The sequence below is a fragment of the Chenopodium album genome, chromosome 14 (genome assembly GCF_948465745.1).
Source record: "Chenopodium album chromosome 14, dcCheAlbu1.1, whole genome shotgun sequence".
Lineage (NCBI taxonomy): Eukaryota > Viridiplantae > Streptophyta > Magnoliopsida > Caryophyllales > Amaranthaceae > Chenopodium > Chenopodium album.
This window is the reverse complement of record NC_137847.1, coordinates 39,994,129-40,008,661: the sequence shown is the minus strand read 5'-3', so window position 1 is coordinate 40,008,661 and position 14,533 is coordinate 39,994,129. Positions and strand designations below refer to the sequence as shown.

The 14,533-nt window shown below is 33.9% G+C and overlaps 1 protein-coding gene across 1 annotated transcript; it reads right to left on the bottom strand.

The window, feature by feature from the left end:
* Positions 1 to 3,117: 3,117 nt before the first annotated feature.
* On the bottom strand, positions 3,118 to 12,680 carry LOC145579236 (WPP domain-associated protein-like). The gene is made up of 5 exons (XM_081636483.1): positions 12,341 to 12,680; positions 8,972 to 11,215; positions 7,902 to 8,028; positions 6,465 to 6,566; positions 3,118 to 4,577 (listed from the first exon to the last, which is right to left on the bottom strand). Exons 2-5 carry the CDS (start codon positions 11,152 to 11,154, stop codon positions 4,515 to 4,517), a joined length of 2,475 nt encoding a protein of 824 aa, XP_081492609.1. The 5' UTR covers positions 11,155 to 11,215; positions 12,341 to 12,680; the 3' UTR covers positions 3,118 to 4,514.
* Between the last annotated feature and the right edge of the window lie 1,853 nt (positions 12,681 to 14,533).

Sequence of the window (14,533 nt, the reverse complement as noted above, 5' to 3'; positions counted from 1 at the left end):
AGGTTATTATAATCATCTTTATTATGTAGTACTTTTTTTTAAGATTAATTAATATAATGTAAGTATCCATCAAATTTAAGCACTTTTAATACCTACCTCAGATGATTTTTACAAATTGGCCCACTAATTAATTTCTTATCCATTATAATGACATAATCTATTTGTCTATATTTGTAATGATGAGTGTGAATGGAGTAAATACTAATTGTAATATTATAATAATATTATAGGTGGAGTTCTTAATTTACACTTCCGTTGCTATCAAAATTATCAATTGGATTATGGAAGTACATAATATAACGTCATCCGACGACGTTTTAGTTTTGTTTTTGGCTTTTCCACTTTCTTATACCATATTATTATTATTATTATTATTATTATTATTATTATTATTATTCCTACAACTCTTTCTTGGAGACTTGTCTTACCATACTTCTTCAATGTCTTAACAATGCTTTAGTTGCAATTAATTAAGGAATATGATATTTTAATTTGGCTTAAGTATCATTCCATTACTCGTATTAGTTTATTTTGCGACTATTTTCGAAAAAGAGCATCCCTTAAAATGAGGATGATTGAACCTATTAAGTGCTAAATAGTTTAGTTTATCAAGATAGCCAGCCAATCATAATTTTAATTTTCATTGTACACCTATCTTATGTAAACTTATGGGTGTTTGTTTATGGGGACAAGGAGGAAGGGATAAGGATAAATGGTAGGATAAACGTTATATATTTGAAAGATTAAGGGCCTGTTCACATTTACTTAATTTCAGTTCAGTTCAATTCAGTTCAGCTCCAATCAGTTCAGTTCAGTTCAATTCAATTCAGTTCAACTCCAATCAGTTCAGTTCAGCTCTTAATTTCCCATTCTCATAAAATATTCATCTTAACTCATTTCAGTTCAGCTCCAATCAGTTCAGTTCAATTCAACTCAGTTTAGTAAATGTAAACAGGCGTTAAAGAGTTCAATAAAATTAAAATAGTTTTACCTTTTATCAATACAAATTAAGAACATAAAAAGAATATATAAAAAATTACTAAAATTCTCGCTATCATATCTCATTCCTTTTCATTATTCTATAAACTTCATGTTACTTGCATAGTCGTTTTTTTTTTTTTTTTTTTTTTTTTTTTTACCATCTCTTTCAGGTGGGATAAGAGAATTATTTACCCATATGGCCATATCCCTAACCTTTGAACCTCACCCCACAAACATATACTAAATTTAAGACCGTGTTTTTTTCATCTTTATTCCTATTATTTCTGATTTAATTTTATCTAAATTAATTTTTTTAATCTAATCAAATATCCGATTAGGATCTATTCACTTTAGCTTAATTTTAGTTCAGTTTAGCTCCAATTAGTTCAACTCAGTTCAGTTCAGCTCCGCTCTTATTTCCTTCTCTCATAAAATATTCATTTCACTTTAGTTCAACTCCAATCAGTTTATTTTAGCTCAGTAAATGTGAACATATCCTTAAATTAAAATATTCGATTAGATTAAAATCTAGTCTTATATGTACTTTAATAAATAATTTTCCAAATACATAATTTTCATTCTTCTTTTCATCATAAAATTGATGATATTTAGCGCTAAAAGTTTGCAAATAAAACAATAAAGTATGATCAATAAGGTGAACTAAATATAGCTTAATTTTATACCCATTTGTACCCTCTTAAGGTTCTTATATCTATACAACTCCTTTTCCCCCTATCCTCTTCTTGTGCTTGTTCAGTGAAATTAGATAAAGGCTAAGCCCTTGTTCTCTTTACTTCAATTTCGCTAATTTAATGGAGTATTAAATATTTTTATTAAAGCGATTATTTTATATGCACTTAAATTATGCTTTAATTATTTTTACTGATTAAAACTTACTTTATTATCTGACCAATCGGCCATCATCAACAAAGCTGCATAATTCGAGTATTAGCAGTTCCATTAGATTATTTCAGTATTTAAGCTTTATTATATTACTTCCTCGTCTTATGGACTCAACATTTTAAGGGGCCACTTTAAAGGCCACCGAACAAAAATTACGGAGTTTTACGTAATAGGCATGTCCTTGTCCATGTCTTCTCTAAAGTGGAGATCCAATGTCATTACCATCAAATCATCAATTCCAGTTTTCTGGGTAATACTAGTAATGGCCTTTTTTTCCTAATAAGTAACTCTAGCTCCTGGGAAATAATTTAGGCAGTTTAAAATGTTCTTCACACATAGAACTATCTATTGCGTGTTATTACTTGCAATAAAAGAATAAAATTTTTGGCATTTAGATTAGTGGGCTTAGTACCTACCGGCTACCTGATAAATGATAATCACGAATGAATAAGTTTGTCCAAATCACGAATGTTTAACAGGTATAGTTATCATAACAAGTAGTCACGCCAATTAGTGGCGTTTTAGTTTATCCATATCTCCCCAATTGCTTCCTTGAATGTTGATCGTTTCTAAACACAGTCAAAACCTAACGTCATTTTAATCTTTATTGAAATTTGCAGAGGTGGTTTTCAAAGTTCATACTTTCTTACAAACAGAATTTCACCAAAAGCTTAGGGACATTATGGCCCCTTGAATGTTCTAGCTAGTGATCTTCGTTGAAAGATGATTACCTGGAGCTTTTACAGCCTTGAGTCTATCTGAAAAATACGAACATAGAAACTGGAAGACAGAGGAAAAAGGATAGCAAATTACAAATACTTCACACTAGCCATAGTTAAATAGCCCACACAAAGCATATCATACAAAAGAGAAACGACAGCAGAAATTTTGCAATAATGAGCAAGGATATACTTCCTCCGTCGTTCACTTTTAGTTGCAACAGTTTGACCAAAAAGCTCTCACGGTTTTAGTCAAACTGTTGCAAGTAAAATGAAAGGAGGAAGTATAATGTCTAGTCAAATGATGCAAACAAAGGCGAAGTGCCATGCCCATATAAGATAATAAGATATAACAGAGTAATTAATCACAGTACAGGTAATAGTAGCATACGCGTAGTAAAACCCTTGCCAAAGGAACAAAAAGAAATTGCAACTGAAATTTAAGGTAATTATTAGCAATTACCACAACCCAGCAACAGCCTACATGGTACACTAAATTGAGTATCCTGTCAAATATAGGGCAGAAAACCAAAATTTCTTTTTCCATCCGAAGATGCTCTAGGAGGAGGTAAGTCAGCAGGAAAGTAGGATGGAATTAATAATCTTTCTTCTACCTACTAGGGCTAACCCACAGAAATTAGTCAATTACTAGTGGGCATAGTATGACAGAAAATAAATGCCACACCATAAGAATAGTGGAAAACCAATTGACACACTACGTGCCAACTACAACAGTAAAGTGTGCAACCAAACAGATTTGAAATCAGTAAGAGAGAATCAAATATCCATAGTAACAGCCACAATTCCATAAATTACAGATTAGGGAGAATGTGTTCAGCAGCGAAGTTTCAGTGGAAATAAGAGAAATGAGCAACCTTATGAAGTATGAAAATTTGCAGCTGAAAAATTAAAGCTCAACCAGATCATCCAATTGAGCAAAGTATGGTAGATTTCTTTTTTTTTTTTTTTTTTTTTTTTTTTTTTTTCCCCAGAATACGAGCAAGAGTAGGAACTACTGAGATGAGCAAATATTAGTTATTTGAAGCCAAAGAGAATCAGAACCAATAGACAAGGGTCCTCGAAAACATGTTTCACCAAAATTTAATACCAAATCAAGAAGAGCAAATCAGAAAAAATTAGATCAGAACCACTAAACAAGAAAGTAGAACAGATAAAAAGGTACAGGTAACATAAACGGTTCCAAAAAGCTCATATACCAAAGGAAAGAACCAGAAACAATCTTAATAAAAAAGTCCAGAAGAATACAGCAGAAAAATAACAAAAAACTACCGCTTTTTACCCTACTGAAATTAAAAGTGCATTGCTCAAGCAGGAAGATAACAGCAAAAAAAAAAAAAAAAAAAAAGGCAAAAATGTAAATACAAATCATACCTAATTTGTGATTGGAGCCCTGCTAATGAATCCAAGATTAACGAAAACTATACACAATATGGACAAGATGAGAGAGCTAACCAAGCAGATCCTCGTGTGCACAGTTGGTCAAGGACACCCAGTACCATGCCAACCAAGGCACACCACTGTACAGTGAAGCTTGCATCAAATTGGGCAAGAATTGAGCAGATGAAGGACAAGATCCAGGCATGAGAAGCGAGCGGATGAAGAATGATCCATGAAGAGCTAAGAAAGACTGAGAATCAAATAGAAGGGCAGAAGAAAGGGATGAGCTTATGGGGTGGCCTAGAGTTTCAAAACTGTTCCATGAAGAGCATCTCTCTCTCTCTCTCTCTCTCTCTCTCTCTCTCTCTCTCTCTACTTTTGAGACGTAAAAACTTGAGTATTGCTTAAGCTGACAGACAATACACACTTGGATAATTGGATAAAGTATAAACACAACCGATCCAGCAATAGGCGGCAGTGGAAACATCTAGAAGATATTTAAGCAAGTGGCAGTCAACCAGCCTTTACTGCCTCTCCACTTAGTTCTCTTTTAACTAGCTTTAGAATCTCAATGATCTGCACATTTTGGAAAAATAGTTATGATCACAATTTTTTATTTTTTATTTATTTATTTTTTTTTTTGAGGGGGGGGGGGGGGGGGGGGGGGGGGGGTTTAACAAGAACTCTGCTGAAAAATCAATAGGGATCAATCTGGATTAATGAAATCATATATGAAAATTATTCCATCTAAAACTATAGCCCATAGGATTGGAAAATTTTTTATTTATTCTAACTTCCAAGTCATACTTTGGCTGATACTTTATTTGATATGAAACTAAATATCTATGATATTTTGTTTAAGACAAATATAATAATACTTTTGGCACATTATCAATCTAATATCTATATATTTCCTAAGAAAATATTTTTCAAATATTTAGAAATTTGTTACTAGGAAATTTTCTTCTCACAGAAAACATTACAAATACTGATTTAAAAATACAAGTTTGGGGATATTTCAGGAATCCCATTTTAGAGGAGTGAAGGTTACAAATAGGAAGCAGTTGTTGACAAGGTTAAGGGAAACGAAGAGATAAAAAAGATAGAAGTGTCTGGAGTAGGCATAAGGCACTAAATAAGAAAATTTCAAATTCATGAGGATGAAATTTTATGAAAGAGCAGAAGGATCTAAGGCTCTAAAGGCATAATTGAATTTAGATATTTGAGCTAATTTATCATTAGTAGAAAGAAAATGGGTTCATACACCATACACACTAGTAAGTTGGGGAGTAAAATCCCTCTAAATGGGTTTTGGTGCTCTAGGATCCATCTAGCAGACCGCAAATAAAAGCCTAATTTTTTCCTTTTAGTCTAGGCTTAAGGTGGGGAGTATTAAGTCCTCAGATAAAGTTAGGAAGCTCCCACAAAATTCAATTAATCCATAACATACAATTCAGAGAAAGCATGTAATCCAGGTCCTATTTATAAGCTAAAACTAATTTAAAAACTTGGTATATAAGAAACTTCCTAGCCCCTAAATGGCTAAAACAAAAAAAATAGTAATGTTAATACTCTTCCATCTTCTAATTTATTCACTATGTACTTTTACACTATTCATGTAATCCCCTTTGACTATTTTTTGTGATATATATAAAGTAGAAAAATCCACTCATGTGGGATCTTGTTAGAGTTGTTTTGATGTATACTTCGACAATTTCAACTTTTAATAATTTTAACTAGTATAGATTTAAATAAATATCAATGGCAATAGTTGGGCGTTGGGATAGTAAAAATAAAATTGTGTGAACTTTGAAAATCAAGGGAATAGACGAATGTTCAAACCTAGTCCTCCAATGCCTAGTACACATATATACGGAGCAACTCCTAACGGAAGAATGAGATCACGAAATACGTCCTCAAGTTAACAATCCATAACCAACAAAGTTTAGACTCAAGCTTCTACAATTAAGAGAGACATAAATTTTAGTATTCCTTTCCTTTTCCTGTAGGATGTTGGACCTCTCAAAGTATACCAGAATTGATCCCATAACCTCAGGTTATAAGAACAAATCTTTTCCACAAGACCATGCCAAGCCAGATAATTTCCTACCACCTTATTCCTCCTTCGCTTGTGTATATCTAAAATAATGTTCGTCTACCTCTTCTACTAGCCTTTAAATAGTTTGATATGCATACCCTCTTTCCGGTATCAAAGTTAAAATTTTAATAATAATACTGGTCTAATACATACAGGTCTTTGTTTACAGCAATTATTTCAAATATACTGAAAAAATGGCTGCCTTAGTTAATTTTTTTTTACAACATAAAGTCCTTTTGAGTTATATCAGAAAGTCTTTTTACTTGTTTACGCATTCTTGAAGTAAAGCAAGTGTGCGTCTCAGTGGGATCCACACTAAGTTTTAGAAGCATGGGCATGCAAAAGAAATTAAGCACAGGACTTACTCCGGGATAATGTTGCAATATTGGGGAGTAATGATCAAGTGCTACATATATCTTCTCAAGAAGGCTCAATAGAGCATCCACCTCGTCCCCTAAAAGATCCACCTACATCCAAATCACAAGTAAGATGGTAAATAAACCAAAAGTTAAAGAGGACCCGAATTGAATCATGATATTTTCGTCAATTTGTTCTGCAAGTAATTGGACAGGTATAATTTCAACATTGACCTTTTTACTCATTACGGAGTAATATGAGAGAGAGAAAGTGTGTTGGGGGGGGGGGATTACTCCTTTATTAGGTAGGATATTGTTACATTTTATTTCCAATGTGATTTTCCAAAACAATAAATTGTATAAAATTTATTAATACAGCAAGAAAGATATGAATATGATAAGGGATGATTTAAGCATTAAATATATTTCCTAACAGTTATACTTCCTCCTTTTTTATAATTTAAGATTGCATGACAATATCACACATGGAATTTTGTTATTAATGCTTGATTCATACTTAATATGCCCACTTTTACATCCTTCTATGCAGCTCTAAAGAGATATTAAGGAGCAAAGGTGTGCCTTAAGAGACTGTAAAACTTCCAACAAGGGAGGATGACTTTTAGAACATATCGGGTCAAATAAATTATGAAAACCCCATGTACAGGTTTTAGGATATAACAAAAATAATTACTCATAGTTAATTCAAATTTTCCCTGCCCCGTGCTACCTTCCTCTTTTCTGGTCAAAGTGCAATAATGATAATGCAACAACTAAATTTTCCAAAATCAGCTAATATAATCTATAGCAGGACTTTCTGGCACTACATACATTCCCAAGACTCATATTTCCCAATATTAGCTTATATCAGGACTAGGACTTTCCAACACAGCAGGCATCGACAGTTAATGCATCCTTATATCTCCATAGAAATTTCCTAAACTATTCATCATTGAAAATTTTAAAGTTACATGGAGCTATCAGTCACTCTCTTTGTTTCTGAATAAGTACATCCCTAGTCTTATTTGGCTGTTTTAAATTAATGCATCACATCCTTAAATGGAAATAGCAATCTTTATTCTATTATATCTCTCTCATCCCACTAACCCCACTTGCTATCTTTTATTATTTATTTAATTTTTTATTTCTCTTCTCATGATCCTCATGCAAACACACTCCCTTTACATGTGAATAAAATATTCCTCCACTCGCCTTTAATACTCAGTTTAATTCACTCACTTGCATGTTGCATATTATAATACTCACTTTGAATCACTTACCTAAAACTTTGTGCATAAACAAGTGATGGACTAATGTAGAACCGGGGGAGTAGATGTTAGAGGATAGCAAAGTATGGAGTATGCACCGTCTCTTTTAAGCTCCACCACAACAAAGAGCAACCAAAAAAAAAAAAAAAAAAAAAAAAGATAAAAGAATAGGACATACCTCAGATTCAGCTTTCTGAAGATCAGAACACTTCTTTTCCAGCCTTTCTTTGTATAAGAAACCCATCCTTCGGAGCACATTAACCTTGGGAATCAGAGATTGTAACTGAAAGGCTGAATTCTCCAGCCTACACAAATAAATTTATCATTATTTTTTAGAGAAAACTAACTCCAAAGAAACATTTTGAAAATATGCAAAACTTATGTAGGCATTACATATCCCTGTCTCAACACCTACAATAACATCTAAAAGCTCCAATTAGTTTACAAAACAACCACTGTGCACTCTCTTCCTTCCAAAAGAATAAAGTAAGCTAGTAATGGTCACAATAACGAAAAAACGGGGGCATCCAACCCCACCCAACAACAGATGAAAAAGGAGGTGGGGGATTAGTATATCTATGTTCGAGATATAGTGGCATAAACTATTTTGATATGTTCAAAACTAGTTGTATTGTGTTCAAGTTTCTTTACATGTTTTGGTAAATTCTTAATTCTGATCAATGGGACAAAATGACAATTATTTTCCGAAAGACATGAGTAGTATTATACTTCATATTTGTTTTTAAGACACAAGATTTCTTTTTTGTTCACAAAGTATCTTCATGCATTAATACTTTTTGGAATTTGAGATGGTTTGATAAATCTTTGGAATTGAAGCAATTCATCATACCATCATCACACAACAAGTAGTACAAAAGTGAAACACATGGATTGCTATGACAGATAAAGAAGAAAAGAGTCAGAAGATAGACACATCACTAACTATCTAATTGACCTCCACATAAAGTAGCAAAATATATTGTCAATCAAACTATGATAATGATCGACAAATCAAATTTAAAAATTGATTGCATATGCTGCATAAAGATTAAACAACCCTTTTGATTTTTATACAAAAATTCAGTCACTATTATTCAATTCTAATCTTAATCAAATTAAGAATAAGCCTATTAACTTGGTAATAAATTTCTAGTAGTACAAATAATTACAGCAGTACATATATATTATATACATATATCCCATGCAAATATACAAGATATGAAATACAAGAAAGAAGAACATGTGTACCTCACATTGTGCCAGCCAATACTTTCTTTTATTCTGAGTTCAAAATCTCCAAATGACTTAGATAAACCCTGGATAACATGGCATAGAGATTGCAGATGCTTAATGTGTACATTGTCTTTCTCCTTCATTAATTCCAAGTCAATTTGCTTCAGTTCTAAGACTGAAATCAACTTTGTCTTCTCTTCATCAGACATCCTCAACTTTTCTTCAGACGATTTAAGCCCTTGTTTCAAATTGTACACTTCAAGTGTATAAGAGTCTATTTGCTTCAGATAGTCTTCTATTTTGCCCTTCAGCAAAACTAATTCTTCATTTTTGTCCAATAAAAGTGCCTCCTGTCCTGCTCTCAAGTGTAATAACTTATCAAGCTCTGCAGTAAACTGCACCTTATCTTTCTCAAGGAGAGCTGTAATTTCAAGCAATGATTTCTCTTTTTCTTTGACTGAACTTTCAAGCATAAGAATCTGATGCTTCAAATCTTTATTTTCCTCAACCTTCATTGCCAATTCGTTCTCAATTTCTAAGACTTTCCTTTGAAGAAAATCCAAACTTTTGCTATCCATTAGACATTTGTCCTTTAACCCAGTGAGTTCCATTGACATATCTCCTAACGCTTCTTGGTAAATTATTCCGTTAATCTGTTGTATAATAGAAGAGAGCAAACATAAAAACTCTTCATAGTCTGATTCACTGGCAATTACAATAGGATGAAAAACTCCATGACTTCCCACATTTTGTGTGAATCTAAACTTCACATCACCATCTTCAGAGCAACAGTTGATCATTCCATCCATCTCCCTAATTATGCATTCGTAGACCTCTTCACTAATAGATAATTTGATATGTTCATCAGCAATAGCAGACTTGAGATCTTTCTGACGGTTCTCCTCAGCCCTAGATTGTTCTATTATCTTATCACGGAGTAAATTCTTGAGATGACAATTTTCAACAAGCATGCTACCCATTGTGTCCTTGGAATGATTACAAAACTCAGACAATTTTTCATTCTCCCTAACAATGTCATCCAACTTTGCAATAACCTCGGGAATCTTTTTCTTCAAATTTTCAAAATCCTTATCCTTCTTAAATGCCACAAAAGGTCCTTTTTCCTTCATGAGTTCCCGCTCTTTCAAAAGCTCACGCCTCAAAGAAAAATTTACATCTGTCATTTGCTGCACAGTAGACTCATGTCCCCGTTTCATTTCAGTTATCACGGTCCTAAAGTGCTGATAGAGATCTTGTTTTGTCATGTGTTTCAGCGGAGAAGTCTCAAAATTCTCAGGAAGAAAAACTTTAGACTCCTCACCGTTACCATTTCCATTTGAAAGCTCAGCAGAAGGTAAACCATGATTGCTTGAAACCTTACGATGAAAATGATCCATCTCAGCAGACCCCTGTGAGCTAAGATTCCCAACTTCAGGACCAACAAAATACTTTTGGATAGAGTCCAGTTCATGACGTAGGCTTGAAATTACATTGAACCTGTCATTCAACACTAAATTATTACTAACATCCCAAATCTGTTTTTCATGTTCGCATTGTAAACCCTGAACAACAGAGCTGAACACCATTGCCTCTACTTTTTGGCAGATATCCAACTCCACCTTCCACTCTTCTACAGAAGATTCTGGTGGATAAACAATTTCATTCACACGTTGACACAAACCTTTTAGTGTAGCTTTAAGAAAATAAAATGCTTCATCCAAATCATTTTTCATTATTAAGCTCTTTTCAAAATTTCCAGCCTTTGCGATACATTGTCCAAGCCTTTCCAGTTGTTTTTTAACAGACAGATTAAGTACACCAAGAGACTCTATACCACGTTCCTGCAATTCTATATCATCATGCTTACTCAGGGTAATGGATGCATCAATTTCACAGTGGCCAATTTGACAGAGCACTTCCTTCAGCCTAGCTACTTCTAATTCTTTAGCACCGACTACCTCAGCAGCCTCTTGAGATACAGCATTAGTCATGCCTCTGATAATTGAATCACTTACCATTCTTGAGATGGTTAGACGGTCATGTATGTCCTCCATATAAGAATCCAAATCATCAATGATATCATCACCCAAAGTCTTGCTTTCGTAAATATCACAAGTTTCTGATTGGCAAGACCCATCACTGCAATAATCAAGGTGATTTGTTGAAGCGACACCATTCTCACAAGCATGTAACTCCATCTGCCCTTATTTCCAAAAAGGAGATAGAACTAATACTGTAAGAGTAGAAATCACACAACCCCTGCCACAAATATTAATAAAAAAAAATTAAATTATAATTTGACTACCAGATTTTAATATGCTGAAGATCTAAAAATATAAAATCTTGTTTAGCCAGTATATCTTTAATAATTAAGGAGCAAAACACCACAGCTGAATTTTAGCTGCGAAAGTTAAGAATGAAAAAGATCCTTAGAATAATTCAACCCAAAAAGTATTCTAAGCAATTAAAAAAGATCACTATATTGATGATAGTTACATGATCAGAACTTCTACAGCTTAATTTAGTAACATTTCGACAATCAAAGCAAACGATTTAAGAATGTTTAAAATTCAATCCTTAAAAGTAATATCAGCTTAACCTAAGATTATCTAAGGAAAGATCCCGGATTTTGGAAATGAGGTCTTAGTAGAAATTACAATAGAAAACAAGTACGGAGTATAAGAAACTTAACATCTAAACAAAACCATCCAAAGGTAGAGGTGCCTCACTATTTTCTTCTCTTTTCTTTTTTTTTTTTTTCTTTCTTTTTTTTAAATAACAAAACGGTCTTGATCGATAAATTGTATGAATTATGAACAACCTAATATCAGCTGGCTAGTAGGCTCACAGCCTCGTAACACCCGTAATAAGGGCATAGTTCTTCATGTAGTCATTGAAGCCCCCCACCATAATCAATTTGAAACTTTCAAACCACGGTTTCGAGGACCTCGGCTAATTGAAAACTTGTAAGTGGTATGTATAGTTAAAACCCCACAAGTCCCCAAATACCCATCTGAAAGGTCTTTGAAAAGCCAACATTAATCATACCAAAAGTCCAACACTCACAACCAGCATTCACTTCCACTCCATTACAACTAACAACAACAATTCAAATATCACTATAATCCTAACAAATACTAAATTCAAATTTCCGAACAAACCAAAACTAATTTACAATTGTTTCAACGAACTAAACGGAGCCGAAGGTTGACCAATTCAAATCGGTCAAAAACAATATCCAGGTATACCGAATTAGTCAATTCGACAACAAAAATACAACAACATTAACATATTCTACTGATAACCAGCTTAAATTAAACCAATTTGAAATGAATATTCAAGGTGTAAAACAATAAGCACACAGAAATAGGTAAAGATATTAACCTTTGTCGGCTCGAATGTTTAGTTGTTGAGCGTCGGTCGAAGCCGACAAGCCGAGAACCGACGCCGGAAGCCGAGAGAAGCGAAGGAATGAGCCGACGAGTTGGTGGGGTTGGCGAGTGAGAAAGCGGTGGTCCGGTGACCGGAGACGGCGGACGGGGAGAAGAAGGTTAGGTGGTGGGGCTAGGTTTGAGGGTATTGAGGTTTTGGGGATAATTTATTTGTTTGTATTTGCAGTAAGAAGACGAGAAGAAAGTGTTTTTTTGGAGTGATGAAGTTGATGTATGACTAGTATGAGTAGGAGGGAGAAAAGGAGAGAGAATACTTCACTTGCTATATTTGCTGCCAGAATTCCTTCCTGGATTTGGTCAACTATGATCAATACTCCCTAGTATTTGTACCCGTTTATAGTTTAGGAGCAAGAGTAGAAGTTAATAGGAGCATTTACGAGTATTTTAGTGGTCATTTACGAGTATTTTAGTGGTCATATTTTTACAACATCAATGATTAGGGATGTCCACCCGCCACATCTAAGGGGTGGAAAGGGTGTGGTTTGGCGGGTGGTGGGGCGGGGATGAGGATAATAATCATACCCGTCATGGGTGATGGGGCGGGGGTGGATTCTACATTGTATACGCCCCGCCCCACTTCATACCCACCTCATCCGTACCTCACATCCACAATACTATTTTATAAAAAAAAATATGTAAAATAAAATAGTAGATATAATAATTGTAATACACTAATATTATAACTAAAAGAGTGTGTAATATTAACAATAATTTTTTTTTTCTTGTAATCTATGTTAATTATGTTGGATGGTGTATTGGGAGGTGGGGATTCAGTAGGTCTTAGACGGGGATGGATATCCAAGTGGAGGGTGGGGCGGGGATGTAACACCCTATAAATTCCTTTCTTTTAAAACACTTGTTTTGCTCTTATTAAAATCTCAAATTAGGAATATCTAAGACATTACCGCCACCGTGATAACGGCTAAGGCAACTATCAAAGACACACATCGGAAGTCTAATTTCAAACCCTTTCAAAACAAGTCAACTTAAAAAGTAAATCAACGAAAGTAAAGTCAAACCAAAGTCAAATGAAGTAAAATAAAATCAACCTACAACTTGGAACCATTATAGGCCCTTATTAAAACCAAACCAAATTCAAAACCTTTTCGTTAGTCGCGCATAATAATATTATCATAAATAATTAAAGCGATAACACATCATAAACTTATGGAAACTAGCATGATACGCTCTTCACTCATCCCCATTCATGAATATGCTTCAATACCTGAAAAGCTTATCTCTACCTATTTCCACTACTCTCCATTATAAATGGGTCATCATAGGGCCAAGATAAAGACAAGGCCAACAAACACACAAAACACACAATCAGCAAAGCTGAGTACATAAGCGTAATTAACACACTAACATACAATTTTCTATCAACACACGGCTTACCTTGTTGCACCTGTTTTTCAAGCATACCACATTCCATAAAAATTCTCACTAGACACTAAATAATTTATTTAGCATTGATTACGCATCGAACGGGTTTCCCCTTAGCCTCCCCCAATAAATCGAGGTTACTGACACGGGAGCTAACCGTGCCAGCATCAAAACCACACATAGGTGGCGGAATTCCAGCGCATAATAATGATAAAAAGGAATATACAGCGTCCTGTACTCCATTAGAAGTTATGGTTAAATATAAAACCCCATAACTTCATACTCAAGGTATATACGTTCCAAGAGTTTTGGTGCGTAATCTCTTTCACTTTACGTTATTTACCGATTATTAAACTTGGTGATGACTCTCAAACCGTAATCATTCAATCAACAATAATTATTCAAACAATAAAATACATCAATTTAATTCTTGAATAATTAGTGACCACATAATATTTAATGTTGAACCCTTTTTAATTCTACCTCGGTGCCAATGACACCTTAAACGCATAAAGCGCCACAAATCTTATCCCTCGGTGTTAAAAACACCTTAAGTGCACTAAGGCACCAACGTACAATTTATTCCTCGTGTACATAGACACTTATATAGCTCCTTCCTCATGCTTAAAGCATCAATAAAAATTATATGAACCATAATAAAATTCCTTTTCATTATTTAGTTTAATCAAACATGCTCTCTAGCATACCATAAATAAATATGTGGTTCATAAATAATATTCCA